This window comes from Lepidochelys kempii, chromosome 1 (genome assembly GCF_965140265.1).
Source record: "Lepidochelys kempii isolate rLepKem1 chromosome 1, rLepKem1.hap2, whole genome shotgun sequence".
NCBI classification, from domain to species: Eukaryota; Metazoa; Chordata; order Testudines; family Cheloniidae; genus Lepidochelys; species Lepidochelys kempii.
In genome coordinates, this window is record NC_133256.1 from 214,398,655 (window position 1) to 214,422,472 (window position 23,818).

A 23,818-nucleotide genomic window follows, 5' to 3' on the forward strand; every position below is an offset into this window, starting at 1 on the left:
CTATTTTACCATCTCCATTTGTAATGGGCTACACCTTTGTTAGGATTTGTTTGTTTGTTTGTCTTTACTCCTAATATACTGAAAAAAAGGGTCATTATTGTTCCTAGCCCTGCCAACTGCGGAGTTTTCCCTGATAGCTTTAGCTTCCCTTATCGATTTTCTACATCTCAGAACTTCCAGTGTATATCGATTGCTATTAAATTCCCCTCTCTCCATTTGTTGTACATTGTTTTTTTAAAAATGTCTAATTGCTGCCTGCACTGTCCCACTGCACCAGGATGGGTTTTTGGCCAAAGTTCTAAGGCAGTGGAACACCTAACTCCCTAAGGCTCCTTTGCAATTGTCATCCTTCATTGGTTTTCTAGGACACATTGAGCTCCAGCTGGTTGGAGGGGACAGTGCCTGCTCAGGACGTGTGGAAGTAAGACATGGAGACACCTGGGCTACAATCTGTGATGCACACTTTGATCTCAAAGCTGCCAGTGTTATCTGTAATGGACTAGAGTGTGGAACAGCTCTATCTATCCCAGGAGGAGCTCATTTCCGAGAAGGACATGGACCAATCTGGACTGAGGAATTCCAGTGTGTAGGGAATGAGTCACACCTCGTGTACTGTCCCAGGATATCACACGGGAGTCAGACGTGCTCACATGCAAATGATGCAAGTGTCATATGCTCACGTAAGAATTTGGCACAATGTCTCTAAAATCCCAGTCGTGTGTATTCTAGAATAGGGCGCAACAAAAAAATGATCTCACTCTGTAGGGAGCTGGGATAACAAAGCTGCTATCAGCTTCCAGTAAAACCTAAACAACTCAATATAATGGGAATGGGTTCAATCCCCCCAACTTTCCTTTTCTTTATTATTTAATATAAAATATCTTAAATGCTCCCTCTCTAAACCCCTTCTCCCTTCTCCCCTGGGCACACAGGGTTCCGGCTGGTGAACGGCAGCACAGCGTGCTCAGGGAGGGTGGAGATCCAGGTTCTTGGTGCCTGGGGAACCCTCTGTGACTCACGCTGGGATTTATCAGATGCCAACGTGCTCTGTCGTCAGCTGGACTGCGGATTTGCTGTATCAAACCCAGGAGGAGGGTATTTTGGGAAGGGAACTGGCTCTGTCTGGACAGACACATTTCATTGCAAAGGGACTGAAACCCATTTGGGCCATTGTCCTGTTACTGCCCTGGGGGCCTCTCCGGGCTCACACGACAATGATGCCGGTGTGATTTGCTCAGGTAAGTGCAAGAGAGATGCTGGATTAAGGACACCTGCCCCTCAGTGTGTGGTGCTGCCCCAGAGCAGGGGAACCTCAGGACACAGCAAGGGGAGGGGGAGCTAGATCCTAAAGCACAGAAAATAACAGTAAATGTATTAAAGATAACATTTAAGTCAATAATATCATCACAAAAGAACGGTTGTGACTGGGGAAAGCCCTGGATTCTCCAGTAAAAACATCAGCAACTCTGTCCTGACGCCGGGCAGCGGAGCAGGGGCAGCACTTTGTCCTTTGGGTTACATCAATGTCACCGATTCACCGTCCCCAGCCTTCTCCAATAGTAATTAGAGGGGGAGCTGGTGGTGACTCCCAATATGGAGCTTGCTTCACACTTTCTATCATAAAATATTCTCGGCACCTTCTTGAGAAGCTCTCGCACCTTCCTTGATGGCTGGAGCCTTTGAAATTTGGGAAGGGGTCAGTGCTGGGGCCAGGGAGGTGCCTTCTCCTCCTGCAGTGAGATTCCTTCCAGGTTTGGCTGAATTATAAACTGCTGAAAATCAGCATTTCCCTTCTCTCACGTGAGTTCCTGGGGGTATTTTTGGTAGCCCACCACAGAGAAAGTAGTGCTTTCACTCACTGAGGTTTTTTTTTACTTTTTTCACACTTTTCCAATTGAAAAAACTCCAAAGATTTTTTTCCCCTGCTTTCTTACTTTCTTACACATTTTTACCTTTTTCTAACTTTTTACAGTGGAAGAAAAGATGAGCAGGGGATTGGACTAGATGACCTCCTCAGGTCTCTTCCAGTCCTAATATTCTGATTGTGTGAAAAAATAGAAAGGGGGAGGAAGTGGCAAACCTGTACATCCAAAACCTGGAATGGAAAATTGAATGTTTCATTTACCAAAAGTTGAAATGAATCAATATTTTAGTTAGAGTCCAAACAAAAATTTTCATTCCATTTCCACATCCCAGTATCTCAGATCTGTTTAAAAATTGAAATACTGCACTCAAAATACTTCACAGGAAAAATTTTCGGTTGTTGACCCTCTCTAATATTTAGCTTTTATAAAAATAAATAAACAGCATTATTTAGTTCATTTAGTCAAAGCCAAAGGCACAAGAATTAGAAAATACCAGAATTAAGGTTATCTATGTAATGTTAATTCAGTCCCGCACCCTCCCTTCTGCATATACATTATGATACAGTCTAATTGCATCAACATATCCTATTATTCTTACCTACCCCCAGCTCCTGCCTCCTTCAGTGCACAGGGAGGATGATGCTCAGGGGATGGAGGAGCTGCAGAATATTTCTTTTTATCCTCATCATTTAAGCTGTGACCCAGGGCCTTATTCACTCTACAGACCGTACAAACACTGCACTGAATACAGAATTATTCATTTCTTCATTGGCTTTTCTATTGTGCTCGTTACAGTAGTGTGAGAATGCACCACAAACATTAATGAATTTGTCTTCATAACACCCCAGGAGATAGCAGACTCTTATGAGGTCCATTTCAAAAGTGACTTAGGCACTTAGAAGCCCAAGAATAACATTTTCAAAAGGCCTAAGTGACTTAGAGACTTAAATCCTATTTTCTCTAGTAACATGGGAGCCCAAGAACCATACAGACTTCTCCCTCTTGCTGCCCAAGTCACTTCTGAAAATGGCACTTAGGCTCCTACATCATTTAGGTGCTTTTGAAAATTGTACTTACAACGATTAAAGCCCAAATTCCCAACTCACGACTTATTTGGGGTGATTGGGCTGCAACCTGAGACCCTCAGGGCCTGATTCTCCAGAGTACTCACCATTTCTGCAGAGTTTTATGTGTTCAGAGTACTCTCCAGACATTAATAAAGCCTCACCAAACTCCAGGGAAGTAGGTGGGGAAGTATTATTATTAGCTCCTGTGGCAGGTTGGATCACGGAAACCCCTTGGGGTCTGCCACCTGATGTGCCAAGACTACTTCTGCCCCTGCTTTCCCTGCCAGCTTAGGACTCCAGCACCCTGTCTCGCTGAGCCAGACATGCCAGTCTGCTCCAGCACAGACCCAGCATCTGAAACACGTGTCCCAAAGCTGCAGACTTAACTGAAAGCAATTTAAGAAGTGTTCTTGTCTTTAACACTCAGATGCCCAACTCCCAGTGGGGTCCAAACCCCAAATAAATCCGTTTTACCTTGTATAAAGCTTATACAGGGTAAACTCATAAATTGTCCGCCCCCATAACACTCAGAGAGAGAGAGAGAGATATGCACAGCTGTTTACCACACCCCTGGTATTAATACATACTCTGGGTTAATTAATAAGTAAAATGTGATTTTATTAAATTCAGAAAGTAGGATTTAAGTGGTTCCAAGTAGTAACAGACAGAACAAAGTGAATTACCAAGTAAAATAAAATAAAACACGCAAATCTAAGCCGAATACAGATAAAATCTCACCTTCAGAGATGTTTCAATAAGTTTCTTTCACAGACTGGATGCCTACCTATGCTGGGCACAATCCTTTCCCTGGTACAGCCCTTGTTCCAGCTCAGGTGGTAGCGAGGGGATTTCTCATGATGGCCGCCCCCTTTGTTCTGTTCCACTCACTTATATATCTTTTGCATAAGGCGGGAATCCTTTGTTCCTCTCTGGGTTCCCACCCCTCCTTTTCAATGGAAAAGCACCAGGTTAAAGGTGGATTCGAGTTTAGGTGCCATGATCACATGTCACTGTAAGACTTCATTACCTGCTTGCCAGTATACAGGAAGATTTAGAAGTAAAACAGAGCCATCTACAGTCGATTCTCCTGGTTAATGGGAGCCATTAAGATTCCAAACCACCATGAATGGCCCACACTGTGCATAACTACAATAGGACCTCAGAGTTATATTTCATATTTCTAGTTTCAGATACACGAGTGATACATTTGTACAAATAGGATGACCGCACTAAGTAGATTATAATCTTTGTAATGATACCTTACAAAAGACCTTTTGCATGAAGCATATTTCAGTTACATTATCTTCACACTCATCAGCATACTTTCACAAAAGCATACAGAGTACAATGTCACAGCTCCATTTTACAAACGGTAAAACGGAGAGAGAAAAGCAAAGTGACTTGCCCAAGGCCACTCAGTGAGTCAGCAGCGGAGACAGGATAAAACTCAGTGTTTTGACTTGCAGCCCTGTGCTCATTCCACCCGACCTCGCTGCCTGACTGCAGAAGAGCGGAGCAGCCACATCTTGTCTTGAGCCTAGAGGCAGTTGTGAATACTCAATACTTCTGCAAATCAGACCCCATAAAAACTGGCTTCAGAGACCTGCACAGTATCACCTGTGAAGTCTGCAGCAGAGGCAGGAACAGAACTGAGCTCGACGGAATGACGGTCACTGCTCGAAACAAGAGCATCCTAGTTCTTCCTGCACTCCCCTCCTTGTTCTCCACAGGCCTTCCAGTTTCTAAAGTGAATGAGGCAGGGGTCATACAAGCAACAGCCTAATGCTGCACAACCCCGATTTATCCATCCTGGGCACTGAAAGTGGCCAGGGCCCTGTGGGAAAATAATTCACGAGAAAATTAATTTTAATGGCCAGCCAACCTGGTTCCCTTGTGGCTAAATGGAGCCCGTCTTATGGGTCTATAGATGCATAGAGTTTTAAGACCCAAACAGGACATTGTGATCATCTGCTTCTCCTCTCACCATGGGGACCCCTCCTGCTTAATGAAGTTTCAGCTCCCCTCTCTGCTCCATCTTCTCATCCATGTACAGAGTCTCCATAGGGCTTCTTGCCTGGCTGGAACTGGGGTCCTTACAGAGAAACCTACTGCAGAAGCCCTGGATTTCAACCTTCTTCCTAATAATGGGCACATAGCTTCCAGGACTGTCTCCCACAGAGCCCAGAGTCTCTGGTGCTGTTACACACCATGACTAAGCCTATGTGGCCCTGCCCAGAACTCTCAACAGACATCTACTCTCCTCTTTACAACTGATACCTTTGTACCTTGCGGGTAATTCACCTGGCAGTTCTCCTGCTTCTCACAGTGGCTGCTACCGGCATTCCTACCTAAATTCGCTGCAGCCCTGCCCTGCCTCTCCTAACTAGCTACCCAGCCCAGACCCTGGTTCTCGGAGGGAACTCCTCAGCTATTGCTGGAAGGAGAATTCCTTCTAAGGAAAAACACCTGGTTCCTTCCATACGAGCTCCATCTGCCGTGATCCCATCCGGCCTTCCTGCGGAGCTGTGGTACCCAGTTATATCCATGAGCCTCCTCGGAAAGCCCCAGATCTACTCTCTGCCCTCACACTACACTAGCGGCATACCTAGGACAGGAAACTTGGGTGGGCCCCAGCTTTCGGGGGTGGGCAGTGACGCGAGGAGCAGAGGGAGGGGTGCAGGAGGAATCCGGTGCCCTGGGAAGGGGGCAGGAGGAAGGGGGGCTCTCCTCCCTCCACCCCTTCCAGCCGGCCCTTACCGCTCAGCAGGCACCCAAAGCTGAGGCTGCCCGGGGCACACAGGCTGCGGGGCGTGCCTAGGGTAACCAGATAGGAAATGTGAAAAATTGGACAAGTGGTGGGAGGTAATAGGCGCCTATATAAGAAAAAACCCCGAATATCAGGACTGTCCCTATAAAATCGGGACATCTGGTCACCTAGGCGTGTATTTTGGGCAAAGTGGGGTCCCACTAGGGCTCAAGCTCTGCTCACCCTTCCCGACCCTGGTTCAGTGTCCGTCAGCCCAGCCACGTCCCTTTCCTGCCGGTGCTGGGAGCTGCTGCCCCAGTCTCCGGCCCCAGCACTAGCCCCACGCAGACCTGCCCTCACGAGGCACACCCCCCGCGGGGCTAGTGCTGGGGTCAGAGACCAGGGAAGCAGCGCATGGCGCTGGCAGGAGAAAGATGCGTCCAGACTGACGGACACCGAGCTGGGGGTGGGAGTCCCAGCCTGTGGATTCGGGGGGCTCCGGCCCTGATTTGGGTGGGCCTGGATGATCACTGGGTGGGCCACAGCCCACGCATGGCTACACCCCTGCACTACCCTAGCTGCATGCAGGCAGTCTCCTGGTCCAGTCTTAGGGTGAACTCCTGGCTCCGCTGAAGTCAATGGAGGTTTTACCATTGCCTTCAGTGGGGCCAGGATTTCACTCTTAGCCTTGAAATTTTATTTGGCGACCAAGATCCTTGAGCTGTTTGGATCCAGTGCGCACACACTGCACCCGTCAGGTCGCCATACTAGTACATACTGTACCCGGCACAGCCAGTGGGTGTGCCCTGCACTGACTCTGCTGTTGTCTTTTAACATGGTCAGTCTCTCCTGGCTGCACCTGGCTCTGAACTCGGGGAGTAATTCCTAACTTACCACGCTGATGTCGGACTCTCGGATTCTGAGACACACGCAAAGACTGAGATTCACATCCCAAGGGAGTCACAATATTCACCAACAAAGCACGTCCCCTTCCCCGCCCCACTCACAACCTGCTTCTTGTGCTATGAATTGATCAGCTGGAATCTCACGTTGGACTCAGAGATGACACCACATTTCAGGGGACAGCTCCAGTCAGAACCACCAGTGCCAGGAACTATCTAACACTAGGAGCTCCTGCACTGGATCCACGTGAACCAAGAAAGTTGCCACCTGCTGAGTAAGGATCAGGGGGAACTAAGGGAATTTACCAACAATAACCTGTTCCTGACCACCATGAACCCTGCTCTTCCATTGGCCAAACTTCCTCAACGCAAACTTGCCTAAATCATTCACGACCCACCTGCTAAGTGCTTGTGCAGACACCGTTCACTGGCTTCCAGGCATTTAAGCCTGGATAAAGTGACTACAAACCTCAGCAGCCATTCCACCACCACACACAGAGACTATTTTCCCAATCAGTAATCTGCAGGAATTCCCTCACTCACTCATTTAGAAAGTCCGTTGGCAAGCCCTTGTGTCAAGCTCAGAGTTTTAAAATCATTGCATCACCTTCCACTTTTCGATTCACAGGAATAAGTGTCTTCTGACAGAGGTTGTTCCCTTCAACACTGTGACACACTCTGATCAGTGGCTTATACCTTCTTATTGAGAAATAGTCCACAATTTCATGTGCAGTATTTCTAGTGTATAAGAGAGAGTGTTATTCAGTGTATTTCCCATCTCTCCTGAGCCCAGGTCACTCTGAATCACTCAGACTGCTGAACGGAGAGAGCCGGTGTGATGGGAGAGTTGAGATTTCCCTCCGTGGTGTGTGGGGCAGAGTGCTGGATGACCAGTGGGACATGGACGATGCCAGCGTGGTGTGCAGGGAGCTCCAGTGCGGAGTCGCTGAGAAAGCTTTTATCCCCCCGAAGTCTGAGAATGGAACGGGCCCTGTGGGGCTCAGAAGGGTCCAGTGTGCAGGAAATGAGACTCATCTGACTCTCTGTGACATCTCCACGTCTGAGACAGCCCAGGCAGGAATTGCTGAGGATGTTGCTGTCCTTTGCTCAGGTGATTCATTTCCAAATCTCACAAACATTTTCTGTTCAGTAGGAAAATACATATTAACAGCTGCGATCTATCCCTGCAGGGAGCTGGCGGATCAGACTGGTGAATGGGACAGGTCGCTGTGCCGGAAGAGTGGAGATTTATTACAATGGCAGCTGGGGGACAGTCTGTGATGATTCCTGGGATCTGTCAGACTCCGATGTCGTTTGCAAACAACTGGGATGTGGACGTGCCATCAGTGCAACTGTCTCTGCTCATTATGGGCAAGGATCCGGGCAGATCTGGCTGGACGATGTGAACTGCTCTGGGAACGAATCCGATCTCTGGGAGTGTCCTTCCGGGGGCTGGGGCCAGCACAACTGCAGACACAAAGAGGACGCAGGAGTTCTCTGCTCAGGTCTGTTCTGGGAATGCTCACGTGAGCCTGGTTACCAGGGGATTAAATGGAGGGGGCAGATGTTTAAGGAGATTGCTGAGACAGACACTGTCACTGACTGTCTCTGCCTCCCTTTCCCTTCTGTAACTGCCTACCAGGATCACCATTAGAAAGTCCTCAGCTCCCACCTAGAGGTGTTGGAGATATTGCAAGATTTCCCTTAGAATGCTAGAAGGCTGCATCTCAGGTATTTCAAGGAGATTGTATCATGGAAAGCAGTGACTGAAAAGGATGTAGGGTCCTAGTGGAGAAATAACTGAACATGAGCTCCCAGTGCCGTGTGTGGCAAAACGGGCTAATGCGAACCTTGGATCTATAAACAGGGGAGTAGTGAGTAGGAGTGTGGACTAAATTTTACTGTTGTACATGATGCTGGTGAGACAGATACTGGAATACTGTGTCCAGTTCTTATGTCCACAAAAATTGGAGCAGAGAAGAGCCACAAAAGTGATCTGACGAATAAAAGCCTTACGATGAGAGATTTCAGATGCTGAATCTGTTTAGCTTATCAAAACCATCAAGAGGTAACTTGATTACAGGGCATAAGTCCCTTCACAAGGAGAACATACCACTTCCTAAAGGGCTCTTTAATCTAATGCAGAAAGGCAGAACAAGAGTCGATGGCTAGAAGCTGAAACCAGACAAATTCAGATCAGAAATAAGGCCCAGGTTTTTAACAGGGAGGATGATTAACCATCGGAACTAACTACCAGGGAAATGGTGCATTCTACATCTCTTGAAGTCTTCCTGTCTAGACTGGATGCCTTTCTGGAAGCTATGCTTACGTCAAACTCAAGTTATTAGGCTCTATGCAGCTGTTTTACAGAAGGTCAGACTATTTGATCTCATGATCCCTGTCACACTGTCTGGAGAGGCTCACGGCACTGAGTGCCCACCTCAGGGCAGATGGTGAGAAACAAGGCAATACCCCAAACTGCTGGTGTGCTCTATAAGTAGATTTCACCAAGCCTGTAACAGATGTGAACTCCTGGACCAATGTTCCCTCTAATTTTTACATCCATGTGCGGAATGAATTTTGTTCTGTGCACCAGTCTAGAGGTGATGTGTGGTGGAGTTGGAGCTGAGGGGTTCAGAGTGTGGGAGGCAGCTCAGGGCTGGGGCAGAGGGTGGCTGTGCACAGGGTGAGGGCTCTGACTGGGGGTGCGAGCTCTGGGGTGGGGCCAGGGATGAGGGGTTTGTAGTTCTGGCTGCCCTGGGACTGTGGCAGGAAGAGAGGACTCCCCCAAGGCCTCTCTTGCCGCAGCAGCCTGGGGCCAGGGGAGAGGCACCTCTCCCCACTGCGGCAGCTCCAGGGCTGAGGAAGAGGTGCTTCTCCACTCTAGGCCCCTGTGGCTGCATGCCTATGCGGCCTTTGATAGCCTTCTGTGCGTCCACATGGCCACGCAGCTTAGAGGGAACTTAGTCCTGGATCACTGTATCTATCTTGCCATGGAGTCACAGACCGTCCCCTTAGACTCTCCAGTCTATTGTCACCCAAACAAACTGGACTTAGTGATAAGTGGTCACTTACACCAAAAATCACATCACATTCAGGTTTCTTCCAATCCCAAGAGACCAGCCACTTACTCAGATCATTTGGTACCCTGAATCTTACACCAAAGACAATGCCTGTAGCCAATCCTGTAATAAACTATATACAGGTTTATTCATTAGGAAAAAGAAATAAAATGGCTGTTTACACGGTTAAAGCAAGCAATCGTCTACACACAAATGAGTTACCATTTATATCCTCGGAGTGACAGAGTTGTAGTGATCTGTCAAGTCCAAATGTCCTTCAGCGCTGATCCAAGGGTAACCCCTTGGGGTCTCGGGCTTCAGTTTGGATTCTTTAGCCCTGTCAAATTCAAACAGCCAAAAAGATGAAAAATCTTCCCATCTATTATTTTTATTTCCCTCTTCTAGCCTTCAAATCAATGGGATAAGACCTTCTGCATGTACTACATGCAGGGGATGGGCGGCGGGGATCATTCCCGTGCCTGAGTTCACAAGTTCAGAGCAAACATTTTCAGTTATAAAGCAAAACTTACATATGTTCTTGTTGCATGGACCACAGACATTACAAGTGAGATTAATGCCTGCAGCAACTAACCAGCATTTCATAAAGTCTAAACACTCAATACATTCTTTCAAGACTAATACCTGTTTTCAGCAAAACTAACACACATGTGACCCTTCCTGGTCTCCAGCTACGAGATTGTAAGTTTTCAGCCAAGGCCTGCAGCCTGGGCAAGAGCTGGCATCTGGCCTGCCAATGTCACAATCCTTCCCAGCCTTTATCTATTACAATCTGTATGTAGCCGCTGGTAAATGGTGGCCTTCCAGAGATGCCCACTGTATTTCGAAGGGGCCTGTGGTGTCTAAAAGAGTCTCTTACTCTTGGATTGGTTCTCTAGCCGTTGCTCCTGCAGAATGATGCACAGGATCGTTAGCAATCGCTGGGATTTCACTCTTCAAACCCCAGTTCATTTCAGAATCAAATGATTTAAATTCCCTTTTTTTGCATTTTCTTCTAGAGTTCACAGATCTGAGGCTGGTGAGCGACAGTGACTGTGCAGGGCGGCTGGAGGTTTTCTACAATGGGACGTGGGGCAGTGTTTGCTCCAATCAGATGTCTGGAGTCACCCCAGCAATTGTCTGCAAACAGCTGAACTGTGGGGACGGAGGGCAGATTGCAAGAGACTTTGAATATGGACCAGGTTCTGGTCCCACGTGGCTGGACCACGTTGCATGCAGTGAGCAGCACAGCTCCCTCTGGCAGTGCCCGTCAGAGCCCTGGGATCCAAAGTCGTGTGATAACCGAGCAGAAGAGACCCATATTTCTTGTACTGGTAATTCTGAAACTACCTGCATGCGGGCGTGCAAACCCACATGTAAACGATGAGTTTAATTAATTGAAAGGTTAGGATAGAACTTTTGTTGTTGTTCACATCTCAGTGTAGGCAGATTTAAATTCTCAACACAAGATACAAACATATTTTCATGATGTTTTATAGGAACAATCATTTGTCTGATTAACAACAAACATGGAAGTTAATCAATTAATCTTAAAAGAGACCGGTGTTAGACACTGCGATAAGGTAGTCTGAGAGCCAAGAAAAGCCTCTCCCTAGAGACCATCATGAGGCAGCTCTGTGGTTATTAATCCTTTTGGGATGAACACTCAGAGGTGGGCCAAGGCTGTGCAATTTGGGTCAGAACTGGAATCCCCCACAAGTCTGGGTGCATGTCGGCCTGTGTGTCTGAGTAACAGCTGAATAGCAAATTAATTAAGTATTAAATGACCCAGAGTTCACATTTCAGTTCCCACAGTGCTGAAATTAGGGGTTTAAAATACAGATAAATTCTACTCCCACATCACAGACACAACCCAGTGCATTCACCTCAGCTTTTTCTCTCCATAGGAAAAAAACCAAAACCAACTCAGACCCTGTTTGCCGAATGCCCGAACTCTCCCAGCTGCACAGGTATCTCTGCTTCTCACTGTCTCCCTCTTGGTCCCTAAGTTGTCCCAGTAACGTGTGAGGTTTCTGCATTTCTAGACCAGGAGAAATTACGCATCGTGGGAGGAGAGGACAGGTGCTCGGGGAGAGTGGAGGTTTGGTACCGTGGCTTCTGGGGAACAGTTTGTGATGACTTCTGGGACATGGCGGATGCTAACGTTGTGTGTAAACAACTGGGCTGTGGATCTGCTCTATCTGCCCTGGGCGAGGCTGCATTCGGCGAGGGGACTGGTCCCATCTGGGTGGAGACGTTGAATTGCAGAGGGACAGAGTCATCTCTCTGGGACTGTCCTGCCAAGCCCTGGGGTGAGAGCAACTGTGGTCATAAGGAAGATGCTGCCGTGAATTGCTCAGGTGAGTGACAGGAGATGTTTCTGCTACATGCTGTAATATTCAGGGAAAAGGATGGTTTAGCCCACCCATCCCCTTTGGTCCCAGACCAGGCCCTCCCATCTCCTGTGTGCTGGAGCATCCTGGATGTTGAGGGGTGGAGCCTTTGTGGGGTCAGACTGGCTCAGGCACCAGCCCACATAGCCCCTGCATCCATCACAGGCCCCACTGTGCTGGTTTGTTATGAGAGTCCTCATTGCTGCACAGAGCACAAGGGACTTGGGCCCTAAATCACTAACAAACAGGCCCTGTGCTGCTGTGAGGGAGTCTGTGGAGGTGACAGCTGGAGACAACCAGGGACTCTCAGAGGTGAGGATCCCCCCGGGAACAAACAAGTCACCTCCCCCTTGCTACAGGTTCATAGGCTCCCCCGACTCTCACAGGCTAATCTCTCATGTCGCATGTTCATTTCCATCCAGCTCCCCCGCGCCGCCCTCCGACCGACAGTGGGAGAGTCACGGTGCCCGTGGTCATCTGCATTATCCTGGGGGCCCTGCTCTGCCTGGTCTTAATCATCCTGGGGGCGCAGGTGCGAAGTGCCAGGGCACAGCTCAGAGGTGGGTCCTGATTGGTGTCACTGTGTGAAATGCCTCTGCAGTAGCAGGGCGGCTGCAGGGTGTCAGGGTGAGGGACGATACCAGGCTGGGTGGGGTGGCCAAGGGTGCCTGTTAACGCCTCTCTCTTTTACTATTTCATTAACTGTCTGGCAGTGGAACAGCCCAGCCATGAAATCTGGAGATGATACTGGCTAGGGACCTTTACAGTTTCAGAGAAACGGCATCTGTATCCTCACCCGCCCTCACCCTCCGGTGATCCACTCCAGGAGTGTCTACTCAGGCCTCCTGCTGTCACGTGTCTCTGGGTGGGAACCCCCTGTCCCATCTCCTTGCGGCCAGGGGTTTTTAAGACTGCACAGCCCCCTGCCTTCCACTGTGATACCCCCAGCAAACCAGTCTGCCTACAGGCCAGCCCCCATGCTGTGCTTTCTCCCCAAGGGCTATGAGCAGGGCATTGCCAGCAGTTACAAGTTACCACCCAGCTCTCTCTCGGCAGATTACACCTTATTCCGAGGATAAAAGTGTGACAGAGAAAACATTAAAAACAATAAAAATTCCTCCACACTTGCTGAACATACCAGAATTCACCCATCTTCCTCATGGGCAGCCTGGTAGACCAACATCCCTCCAACGATTCAGTGTTGGGATCCCCATGGACAGAAGGTCCTGCCCATTGCAGAATCAAAATGAAGGCCCTGAGTCTTTTTAAACTCAGCCTTTCATATCAGAAGCCCTCCTTTGTCTCTTGGTCTCTGGTAACCCAGTTTGAACCAGTTTGTATAAACCACCCTGAAGGTTTTTACCTTTCTGGAGTTGTTTACAATCTCAGTGATTTACCTTAATCATCCACACCCCCCCCACACACACACACTCAGTGTTTTTTCTTCCTGGAGGAGCTGTGGTAACCCTCCGACATGCAGTAGAACATAAACCATTCATAGCTTTAATACAGTGATTCCCAAAGATACTGCCTGGAGCTGCAGTATCTGCCACAGGGAGGGGATCTGAATATCCTGAGGAGAGACATCATGGAAAAGGGACCTAGAGAAATTGGAAATATTGTCAAGGGAAAAAGGTGTATAAAAATAGAGCTGTGGTAAATAGTTGTGAAGAGAGTGATCCAGTAGAAAAGACAATCTTAGGAAGGAAAAGTGTGGGAAAGGAGCATTTTACTGTCTTGTACTCAAAGCTGGCACTTGTAGGGGATTTTCCATCTATAACACACTTTATACAAACATTAGCTACCAGCTCCTTGGCAAGAAGATAGAGGATGGGACTGCCATCAACATACATGTAACAGTCACAACTTTGCAGTAAGACAATGACTATAATCAGATCTCATGCTTCAGGGCTTCAGCCAATCTCCTGCAGGGGTCAGGAAGGAATTCTGGGAAGACCCATCTTTGTGTTTTGTTTTGCTTCGTTTTGTTTCTGGCCCTCCTCTGAAGCATCAGGCATTAGCTACAGAGCGATATGTGTCACTGAATGGGCTGGAACAGTCCTCTGAGGTGATACAGAGAAACCTCTTTCGAAGATAGGTGGGTGGTGTGTCTTTTCCACATGTTCAGGGTCAAATCAATTGTCAGATTTGGGGTCAGGAAGAAATTTCCCCCCAGGTCAGATTGGCAAAAAGGGACCTTGGGGGATTTTCCTCTTCCTCTGAAACATGGAGTGTGGATCACCTGCCAGGATTATCAAGGCATCTCTCAAGTAATCAGTTCCCTGCCACTGTGGGACCATTGGGCATTGGTGGTACCTTACTCACTCCTGCTTTCTGCCTGTGGCACACAATAGTTTATTCTCCTGAGGACTGAAATGCTTTACTCTAAGTGCATCTTTGGGCTCAAATCTAGGAGTATCTGGGTGAAATGCAGTGGCCTGTATTATACAGGAGGTCAGACTAGATGTTCTAATGGTCCCTTCTGGCCCTAAACTCGATGAAAAAAAAGAGGTTCTCACCATTTTGCAGAGAAACACCTGCGTGGGGGAAGAATTATTTAAGCTGCTCCAAAGGGGAATAGCCAGAAATAATGAGATGAGATTAAAAAACATTTAAGATGAATGTGAGGAAGCTTCCTGACAGAGAATTAGCCCTGGGAAGCATCATCAAAGGGCTGTTGTGGAAAGAAACACTGTCACCTGGCTCATTTAAATTCCAGCACTGGGAATGTGCGGTAGGGTTCAGGCTCACACTGGGTCCATGGGGAGAGGCTGGATGATCCCATAGTATTTGCCATCTCTGGTTTCAATGACCCTGTGCAAACCCTGCCCTTTGTTTTCAGGCTCCAGAAGACCCTTGGATCCCTTCTCTGAGGCCGTGTACGAGGAGATTGATTATAACCTGATGAGAAAAAAGCAGGAGATGTTCAGTCGCTCAGGTCTGTGGGTCTGACTCTTAACAGGGGGCAGCTATCTAATGCCCTGTCCATCTGAGGCCCTGACCCAGAGTTAAATCACTGCAGCTTCAGCCCTGTGAGCTTGTCACTGGAGCTGGGCACAAGTCTCCGTTATGAAATGTTTTGGTGAAAAATGGAGATTCAGAGGCACCGAAACATTTCACAAATTCCTGTCGATTTCACCCAATTGTTCCAAATACACACAGAATGATTCATTTCATTTCGACACTTTCTAAAGAAAACATTTTGTTTTTTTCAATTGGATATTACTTTTCCATTAGAAATTTCCTTTAATATTATCGGAATGAAAACAAATAAACAAAAGTTAACAAATGTCCAAAAGAACACCAAATGGTTTCATTCAACCTTAAACTTTTTTTTTACTTTTGCATTTCCCAAAAATTGCCAAAAAAAAGTCATTTTTGGCTCAACTCAAAACAATCTTATGTTTTGCTTTTTCCCCGCAATGGTCAGAAAACCAAACCACCTGTTTTTTTTTACCAAGCTCTAGCTGTGGGAGCTGGGTCTGTGGTGAGACCAGAAGTTACTCATGTAGACTGAGAGAGATGGATTTCCTTCCCACCATACACTGAGTGTTCCAGTTCTAGGGACAATTAATTTCCCATCTGCCCGTCCTGCAGCCTTGACGTGTAACCAGTGAGGGGTCAGGAAAGCGACTGTCTGGGGCAGGCTAAACTATCATTTGAAAACTTCTTTGGAGCACTGGAGCAGGGGATGTTCTTTGCCCCCCTCCCACCGCAGCCACTGGTCTGTTGTGTCAGCTCCCTCCTGCCCCCGGAGCAGAGAGATCAGCCCAGGAGAGCCTCATGAGTTTGAGTCCCAGCCCTTTTATCCTTTGTGCCATTTTGTCTCAATGTCTGATGGGAACATCCTGCCCAAGGGCTCTGCTGTGGTGGAGCTCTGAGAACATGCTCAGGGCATCTCCCAGCATCACTGCCAAGATGGTTACAGTGAATCAGAAAAAGAAAAGGGGTGCTTGTGGCACCTTAGAGACGAACAAATTTATGAATCACAGACTCTGCTTTGGGCCTTTCTTGGTTTAACCACGGAGAGCTGATCGACTGATTCATGGGGGAGGTGGGTATTTACCCTTAAGAAGGAGGAGTCCCCTCTGTGGCTGAGGAGGCCAGGAGAATTGTGGAACTTCCCTGGACCAGCAGCCAGAGACGGGCCTTTCACTCACCACAGCATCCTTCAGGTCAGATTGTATCATCCCCTCAGTCACATTTACCACAATAACATGGAGATTTCTCTTGGGGAGTCTGTGTCAGGCTCTCACTACTCGGAGTTGCTGTGAGTCACCATGTCCTGTAGAGGAAGGTATAGTCTGAGACTGGAAATCCTGCTCCAGGCCCCGGATGTGTTCCCAGTCCCACAGTTGTGCTGTTCTCACTGTGATGAATTTCTGGTTCTCGTCTCTCCAGTCTCCTATTCAGATGATTCAGTGACGAAGCTGCAGTATTACACCGGGGACAGCGAGGGGGAAAATGATCCTGGATCAGAACAAGGTAATGGGGGAGGGGCAGACTCAGGCCAAGAGACCCAAATCTGGGCAGAGAAATGAATTTCTATGACACTTTCTGCAATCGCAGCCATTTCCCCTCACACGGTTCCCATTTTACACAGTCGGGTCTGATCCCATTGAACAGGATAGAATCTCAGGATGGGAACATGTGACCATCTCCTGAGCACACACCCCTGGGAGTGGCTCCCAGTGACCTCCCCAGGTGAGGAGCTGGAGGAGACGGGTCAGTCCCTTTGGGTGGAGGCGTCAGTGCCCAGCAGGGCTAGTCTCTTGTCCCCAAGAGAGAGAGGAATCAATCATAGAATCATAGAATATCAGGGTTGGAAGGGACCTCAGGAGGTCATCTAGTCCAACCTCCTGCTCAAAGCAGGACCAATCCTCAACTAAATCATCCCAGCCAGGGCTTTGTCAAGCCTGACCTTAAAAACTTTGAAGGAAGGAGATTCCACCACCTCCCTAGGTAACGCATTCCAGTGTTTCACCACCCTCCTAGTGAAAAAGTTTTTCCTAATATCCAACCTAAACCTCCCCCACTGCAACTTGAGACCATTACTCCTTGTTCTGACATCAGCTACCACTGAGAACAGTCTAGATCGATCCTCTTTGGAACCCCCTTTCAGGTAGTTGAAAGCAGCTATCAAATCCCCCCTCATTCTTCTCTTCCGCAGACTAAACAAGCCCAGTTCCCTCAGCCTCTCCTCATAAGTCATGTGTTCCAGTCCCCTAATCATTTTTGTTGCCCTCCTCTGGACTCTTTCCAATTTTTCTACATCCTTCTTGTAGTGTGGGGCCCAAAACTGGACACAGTACTCCAGATGAGGCCTCACCAATGTCGAATAGAGGGGAACAATCACGTCTCTTGATCTGCTGGCAATGCCCCTACGTATACATCCCAAAATACCATTGCCTTCTTGGCAACAAGGGCACACTGTTAACTCATATCCAGCTTCTCATCCACTGTAACCCCTAGGTCCTTTTCTGCAGAACTGCTGCTGAGCCATTCGGTCCCTCGTCTGTAGTGGTGCATGGGATTCTTCCGTCCTAAGTGCAGGACTCTGCACTTGTCCTTGTTGAACCTCATCAGATTTCTTTTGGCCCAATCCTCTAATTTGTCTAGGGCCCTCTGTATCCTATCCCTACGCTCCAGCGTATCTACCTCTCCTTCCAGTTTAGTGTCATCTGCAAACTTGCTGAGGGTGCAATCCACACCATCCTCCAGATCATTTATGAAGATATTGAACAAAACCGGCCCCAGGACCGACCCTTGGGGCACTCCACTTGATACCGGCTGCCAACTAGACATGGAGCCATTGATTACTACCCGTTGAGCCCAACAATCTAGCTAACTTTCTATCCACCTTATAGTCCATTCATCCAGCCCATACTTCTTTAACTTGCTGGCAAGAATACTGTGGGAGACCGTGTCAAAAGCTTTGCTAAAGTCAAGGAACAACACGTCCACTGCTTTCCCCTCATCCACAGAGCCAGTTATCTCATCATACAAGGCAATTAGATTAGTCAGGCCTGACTTGCCCTTGGTGAATCCATGCTGACTCTTCCTGATCAATTTCCTCTCCTCTAAGTGCTTCAGAATTGATTCCTTGAGGACCTGCTCCATGATTTTTCCAGGGACAGAGGTGAGGCTGACTGGCCTGTAGTTAGTTCCCAGGATCCTCCTTCTTCCCTTTTTTAAAGATGGGCACTACATTAGCCTTTTTCCAGTCGTCCGGGACTTCCCCCGATCGCCATGAGTTTTCAAAGAGAATGGCCAATGGCTCTGCAATCACATCTGCCAACTCCTTTAGCACTCTCGGATGCAGTGGATACTTGTGCTCATCCAGCTTTTCTAAATAGTTCCGAACCACTTCTTTCTCCACAGAGGGCTGGTCACCTCCTCCCCATGCTATGCTGCCCAGTGCAGTAGTCTGGGAGCTGACCTTGTTCGTGAAGACAGAGGCAAAAAAAGCATTGAGTACATTAGCTTTTTCCACATCCTCTGTCACTAGGTTGCCTCCCTCATTCAGTAAGGGGCCCACACTTTCCTTGACTTTCTTCTTGTTGCTAACATACCTGAAGAAATCCTTCTTGTTACTCTTAACATCTCTTGCTAGCTGTAACTCCAGGTGTGATTTGGCCTTCCTGATTTCACTCCTGCATCCCCGAGCAATGATTTTATACTCTTCCCTGGTCATTTGTCCAATCTTCCACTTCTTGTAAGCTTCTTTTTTCTGTTTAAGATCAGCAAGGATTTCACTGTTAAGCCAAGCTGGTCGCCTGCCATATTTACTATTCTTTCGACACATCGGGATGGTTTGTCCCTGTAACCTCAGTAAGGATTCTTTAAAATACAACCAGCTCTCCTGGACTCCTTTCCCCCTCATGTTATTCTCCCAGGGGATCCTGCCCATCAGTTCCCGGAGGGAGTCAAAGTCTGCTTTTCTGAAGTCCAGGGTCCGTATTCTGCTGCTCTCCTTTCTTCCCTGTGTCAGGATCCTGAACTTGACCATCTCATGGTCACTGCCTCCCAGGTTCCCATCCACTTTTGCTTCCCCTACTAATTCTTCCCAGTTTGTGAGCAGCAGGTCAAGAAGAGCTCTGCCCCTAGTTGGTTCCTCCAGCACTTGCACCAGGAAATTGTCCCCTCCCCTTTCCAAAAATTTCCTGGATTGTCTGTGCACCGCTATATTGCTCTCCCAGCAGAGATCAGGGTGATTGAAGTCTCCCATGAGAACCAGGGCCTGTGATCTAGTAACTTCCGTGAGTTGCCGAAAGAAAGCCTTGTCCACCTCATCCCCCTGGTCCGGTGGTCTATAGCAGATTCCCACCACGACATCACCCTTGTTGCTCACATAAGATTGTCCTATGTTATAATTACAGATGGGCTCAGCCCAACTCACTGATCCAAACCCACCAGAACTTTGTGGGAGGGGGGATTTGCAGATTCTGACCCCAGCTTCGGATCTCAGTTTTGGGGCTGGCACCTGTCGCTATAACAGGCTGAAGCAAAATCCTGGACCTGAACTTCCCGGCCTGGCCCCATCTCTAATTATAAAGAGGGTGGCATTTCTACCCCAGCTGCTCTCAAAAGAGTCCATGATTTCGGCCCTGTGGGAGTTTAACCTGCGGCTGGGTGGGGGAGACACTGAGCAGATGAGCCAGTTCTGCTGAGAAGCTGGAGCGCTGCCAAGCTGAGCCCTGGGCTGCCTGAAAGGCTAATGGAGAGCAGGAGCTCACAAAGGATCAGGCCAGTGATCTCCCAGTGGGAGCTTTAATTCCTACAGAGGGGAGGTTCCCCCTCCCCAGTGAAACAGGAAAATTCAAACCTGTCTGCAGAGATCAGCTGGATTCACACAGGCCGGCTCTGGCCTGGCAGTGCCCGTGTTCCAACCTGTTATCTCAGCACAACCCAGATCCTGCTCCCACTGAAATATATAAAAGAGCTGCTGTTGGATTCTGCAGGGACAGGATTGGCCCCTTGTTATTTCTGGGACTCCTGTTTTACTGTAGTTCTCTGACTTGTGCCCTTCTCCCTATGGGCCCCCTGCAACTTCCCCTCTCATGTGCCATGATACACAGCTCTAGTTAGAAGGGCCACTTGCACTGAAGAGACGCTGCTGGTGCCATGGGCTGAGTGTGGTGTTTGCTGTTCCAGAGGGAGTTTCCCCAGAGGGGTCTCAGTTGGATTACGATAACGTGGAGGAGCCTGTCTTGAACGACGTCCCCCAGACTCCAGATGGCCGAGGTGAGCAGTGAATCCACCTCTTGGAAGCAACGTTACCCTGACGAAAAACTAACTGTATTTCCCAGTAGGGACAATAGTGGTTTGTTAAGAAAACCAGGGAGTTCACCCACCAGTATTGTCTATTGGCATAATGCTGGGGGCGCTGTCCAGGTGCATGACAAGAGCTGTGTGGAGGCCCAGGGGTAGGGAAGCATGTGATATCCTAGGTCATGACAGAGACCCATTGCAGGGATGGAAGGAGCAGTTCGCTCAGCAGCTGTCCATGCTGTACTTGACTCAGGTCACTGCCTTGTGACCCTCACTGCCAGGAGCACGAGGGTTCCTCACTATTTATAAAGACAACCCAAATCAGAGATCTCTACAGTACAGCAATGTTCCCTGCAAGCCTTTCCTGGCATGCAGCTATTGCAGCTTATATACATCTGTGTCAGACACGCTGGGACAGGGGGTGGGTGGGACATGGAGATTTTAAACCCAAGGGCCAATGTCCCACCCTTATTAGCTGGCTCAGCTCCCAGTGGTGTCAGTACGTTGGAGACTGATGGCAGTTTATGGGGTAAACTTTATCAGGAGAACGCATTGAAAAGACATTTTTAAGATAATGTCAAGTTTAGGAAGCAGGGAACAAATTCTGGGCAATTCCAAGTCATTTACATTTGTAATTATTATAATAGCATGCCTTGTGGAGCAATGCCTCTGGACTAGATCCCAGTCACCTCTTTCTATAACTCCCCCTCTGCCTCGTCATGTGGAAGCTCTAGGATCCACTCAACCAGCAATTGAAATGTATCCGATAAATGTGATACGTGAAATCCCCCAGTCTAAGGGTTCCAGAGGAGGGCTCCTCTTCCCATCCTGAGGGTGGAAGTGCTGAGAGATCCGCAGGGACCAGTGAGGCTGGTGCATCTGTCACTTGTAGTTTATTTCTATCTTCACTGTGACTATTCTCTTAATTACTTCACATCTTCACATCAGATGCCCCTGCGCTGCCTGGAGATGTCCCAGGGGATGGTTATGATGATGCCAGAGAAGTGTCTGACCCTGAAGGTGACACTGGCTTGGGGCAGAATGATGAGGAAGGCACTGAGGCAAGTGAGAGGAACGGGGATTCACAAGGAGGTGAGTTTGCCCTTCACACTGTCTCTGCAGAGTGGGAGGGCTGGAAATGTGAGGTACGCAGCAAGGGAACAAACCCGGCCAACCCAGTGCCTGTGAGAAAAACTCTCCTTCTCTCTTCTTTTCATTCCCTCAAAGCAGAGGCTTCAGTGCCTGAAATGGTGACAGGAAAAGTGGGGTCCTTGCTGAATGATATTTCATGGTCAAACCAGCAAGATCCCTCAATCCCTAGGTTCAAATCCTTGTGTGGCTGCCACACCCTGGATTACTGGATTGCGACCAATTTACTGCGCGTGTATCTTTTGGGCAGAATCTTATAAACCAAAGTCCTGTTAATGCTGCACAAATATTAAAGAGCTTGTGACGCTTCCTGTAAAAGTTGGGCATTTGCCCATTATCCTTGGCCAATATCTCTCCCCCCTCCCCATTGTGTCCTCAGCAGAGACACCACCAGCCACCCCAGAGGAGGTGCAGTGGTGATGAAATGTGCATTGCTTCGTACTTGATCAGAATTATGTGTTCATGTTTGTTGTTAGGGCAGAGTGAATTATACAATGTCCTTAACTAAGAGCTCCTTGCTCATAAGTGATTGGGTTTTGTACATGAAGTGACAGGTAAATACAGTTGTCACTTGGCACCTTTAAATGGTCTGGAAACCAAGGGTTTTACTTCCAGAATACGTATAGAGGTGATGGATTAAAACTTGTCATGGACCCAATCAGAAGAACGAAGAGGGAACATTTTCTAACCCATATTGCAGAGTGCGCTCCACCCTTGCAATGCAGCCAGACCTCGCTATAAAATGGATCCACTGACTGTATGTGTCTCCCTTGGTGTTTTCAGTTTGGAATCTGCACTCATTAAGGAATGAAGGTGTTTCTGGGATGGAGAAGGAAACCCTGTTCCTGCCCCCTGGAGACACAACTTACGATGATGTGGGACATGGTGACTCTGGGAGATCAGTATCAGAACAATGTGATTGGACAAAATAACCTTGTGATGATGGAAAAGCTTTGCCTTTTTCTCTGAGAAATGTTTCCTTTGGCATGATGCCCAGAGACAGACCCTGCCTGGTAGATAGACAAAGCAAGTGTCTTTTTTAGAATTTGTGAGAAGTTGCAGGAAATTCAACGGCGAGTGGGAAAAGATTCACAAATTTCCTCTGTATAACTTCCCACTGATTGGCCAGGATGGACTTTTCCTGCTTTTTTATCCCTGTAATCTTCAGCTTCATTTTGTGCCTTTTTCTTATTAAATCCTTTCTGAAAGTCTCCCCCATAGTGGAAGTTTTTCTTGCCAGATGAATTGTGCAGTTTCCAGTGTTCATGATGGGGAGAGGCTGAGATTGAACAAACCAAGAGACAAGGGTGGGCCACCACTGGGTATGGCCGGCTGTTTGATGGGAGGTGAGTTTACACTGAATGTTCCGTCAGGCATGTGGTAAAAGTGAGAAACCAGCAAGAGAACATTATGAGATGAGCAACAAGGTTATTCCTAAACTGAATTCAGATTTGAAACTTTCATTGAATCCAAGAAGATAAATGGGAAATGCTCCTTGGATAATTCACACCTGAAATTAAACAAATGGTGAAAAGAATTCCCCATTAGCGATAAATACAGAGGATTAATATTTCTGCTCTGATGATAAATGAATTTTATAGACAATAGTGACAAGGGGAAGGTTAATCAGAGTCTGGATTTCCACTGAACCAATAAGGCTACAACAAGTAACAAGTCACTGAGTTCTCACTGGAAACCCCATTAAAACTAATCATCTTTGCACAGTGGCATGTTCATTTCCATGACAATCTACAAATACAATTTACAATCAATGCTGAGCTGAGTACTGACCAGTGCAGAAGCCAAAGTGTTCAAATTAATCCTCAGTGAAGTAAATACCAGAATGCTTGCAGAGTACATCGCTATTTCACAGAGGTGTCTGTCTTTCCTTCGCCACAAATTCTGCATTCAGCTTGGTCACTTCATCTGTACACAGCTACAATGGAAATAGAAAAGGTCCAGTCGAGAGTCAGGGCTGTTCAGGCCGAGTGTCTGGGGTGCCCCTGCAGTCCAATCTCTAGTCAAGCAGGAGGAAGACTTGTCTGTGCCTGCCATGGCTCAGATCTCACCTCCACTGGCCTTGGGCAACACAAGTCCTCCCCTCTGTTTCTCACAGGCCCTGCTGTTACCACACAGCTTAGAGGTAGGTGTACACTAAGCCTCGAGCCCTCCAAGCGTCTCCCTGCAGTGTCCAGCTCATTGGCAGATTTAGAGTTAGTGGGGCCCCCCGGCCCTGTGCTCAGCTTCATTTTGGGGGCCCCTCCTTGGGACCCAGCCAAGAAAAAGGACATTCTCTCTTAGCTCCCTCCTGTCCCCGTTTTTCTTCCTCCTCCTCCTATAAGTAATAGGAAGTAAATGAAAATAAA

The 23,818-nt window shown here is 48.0% G+C and overlaps 1 protein-coding gene across 1 annotated transcript in view; it reads left to right on the plus strand.

The window, feature by feature from the left end:
* The window catches only part of LOC140898840 (antigen WC1.1-like), a 56,186-nt gene extending 33,793 nt beyond the window's left edge, over positions 1 to 22,393 (plus strand). The window contains 13 exon segments of the mRNA XM_073313332.1: positions 366 to 685; positions 929 to 1,238; positions 7,374 to 7,691; positions 7,771 to 8,085; positions 10,659 to 10,973; positions 11,547 to 11,609; positions 11,685 to 11,999; positions 12,419 to 12,592; positions 14,875 to 14,970; positions 16,434 to 16,517; positions 20,187 to 20,276; positions 21,252 to 21,395; positions 22,236 to 22,393. Coding sequence (XP_073169433.1) covers positions 366 to 685; positions 929 to 1,238; positions 7,374 to 7,691; positions 7,771 to 8,085; positions 10,659 to 10,973; positions 11,547 to 11,609; positions 11,685 to 11,999; positions 12,419 to 12,592; positions 14,875 to 14,970; positions 16,434 to 16,517; positions 20,187 to 20,276; positions 21,252 to 21,395; positions 22,236 to 22,384 — 2,693 coding nt within the window. The 3' untranslated portion in view covers positions 22,385 to 22,393.
* Positions 22,394 to 23,818: the final 1,425 nt, after the last annotated feature.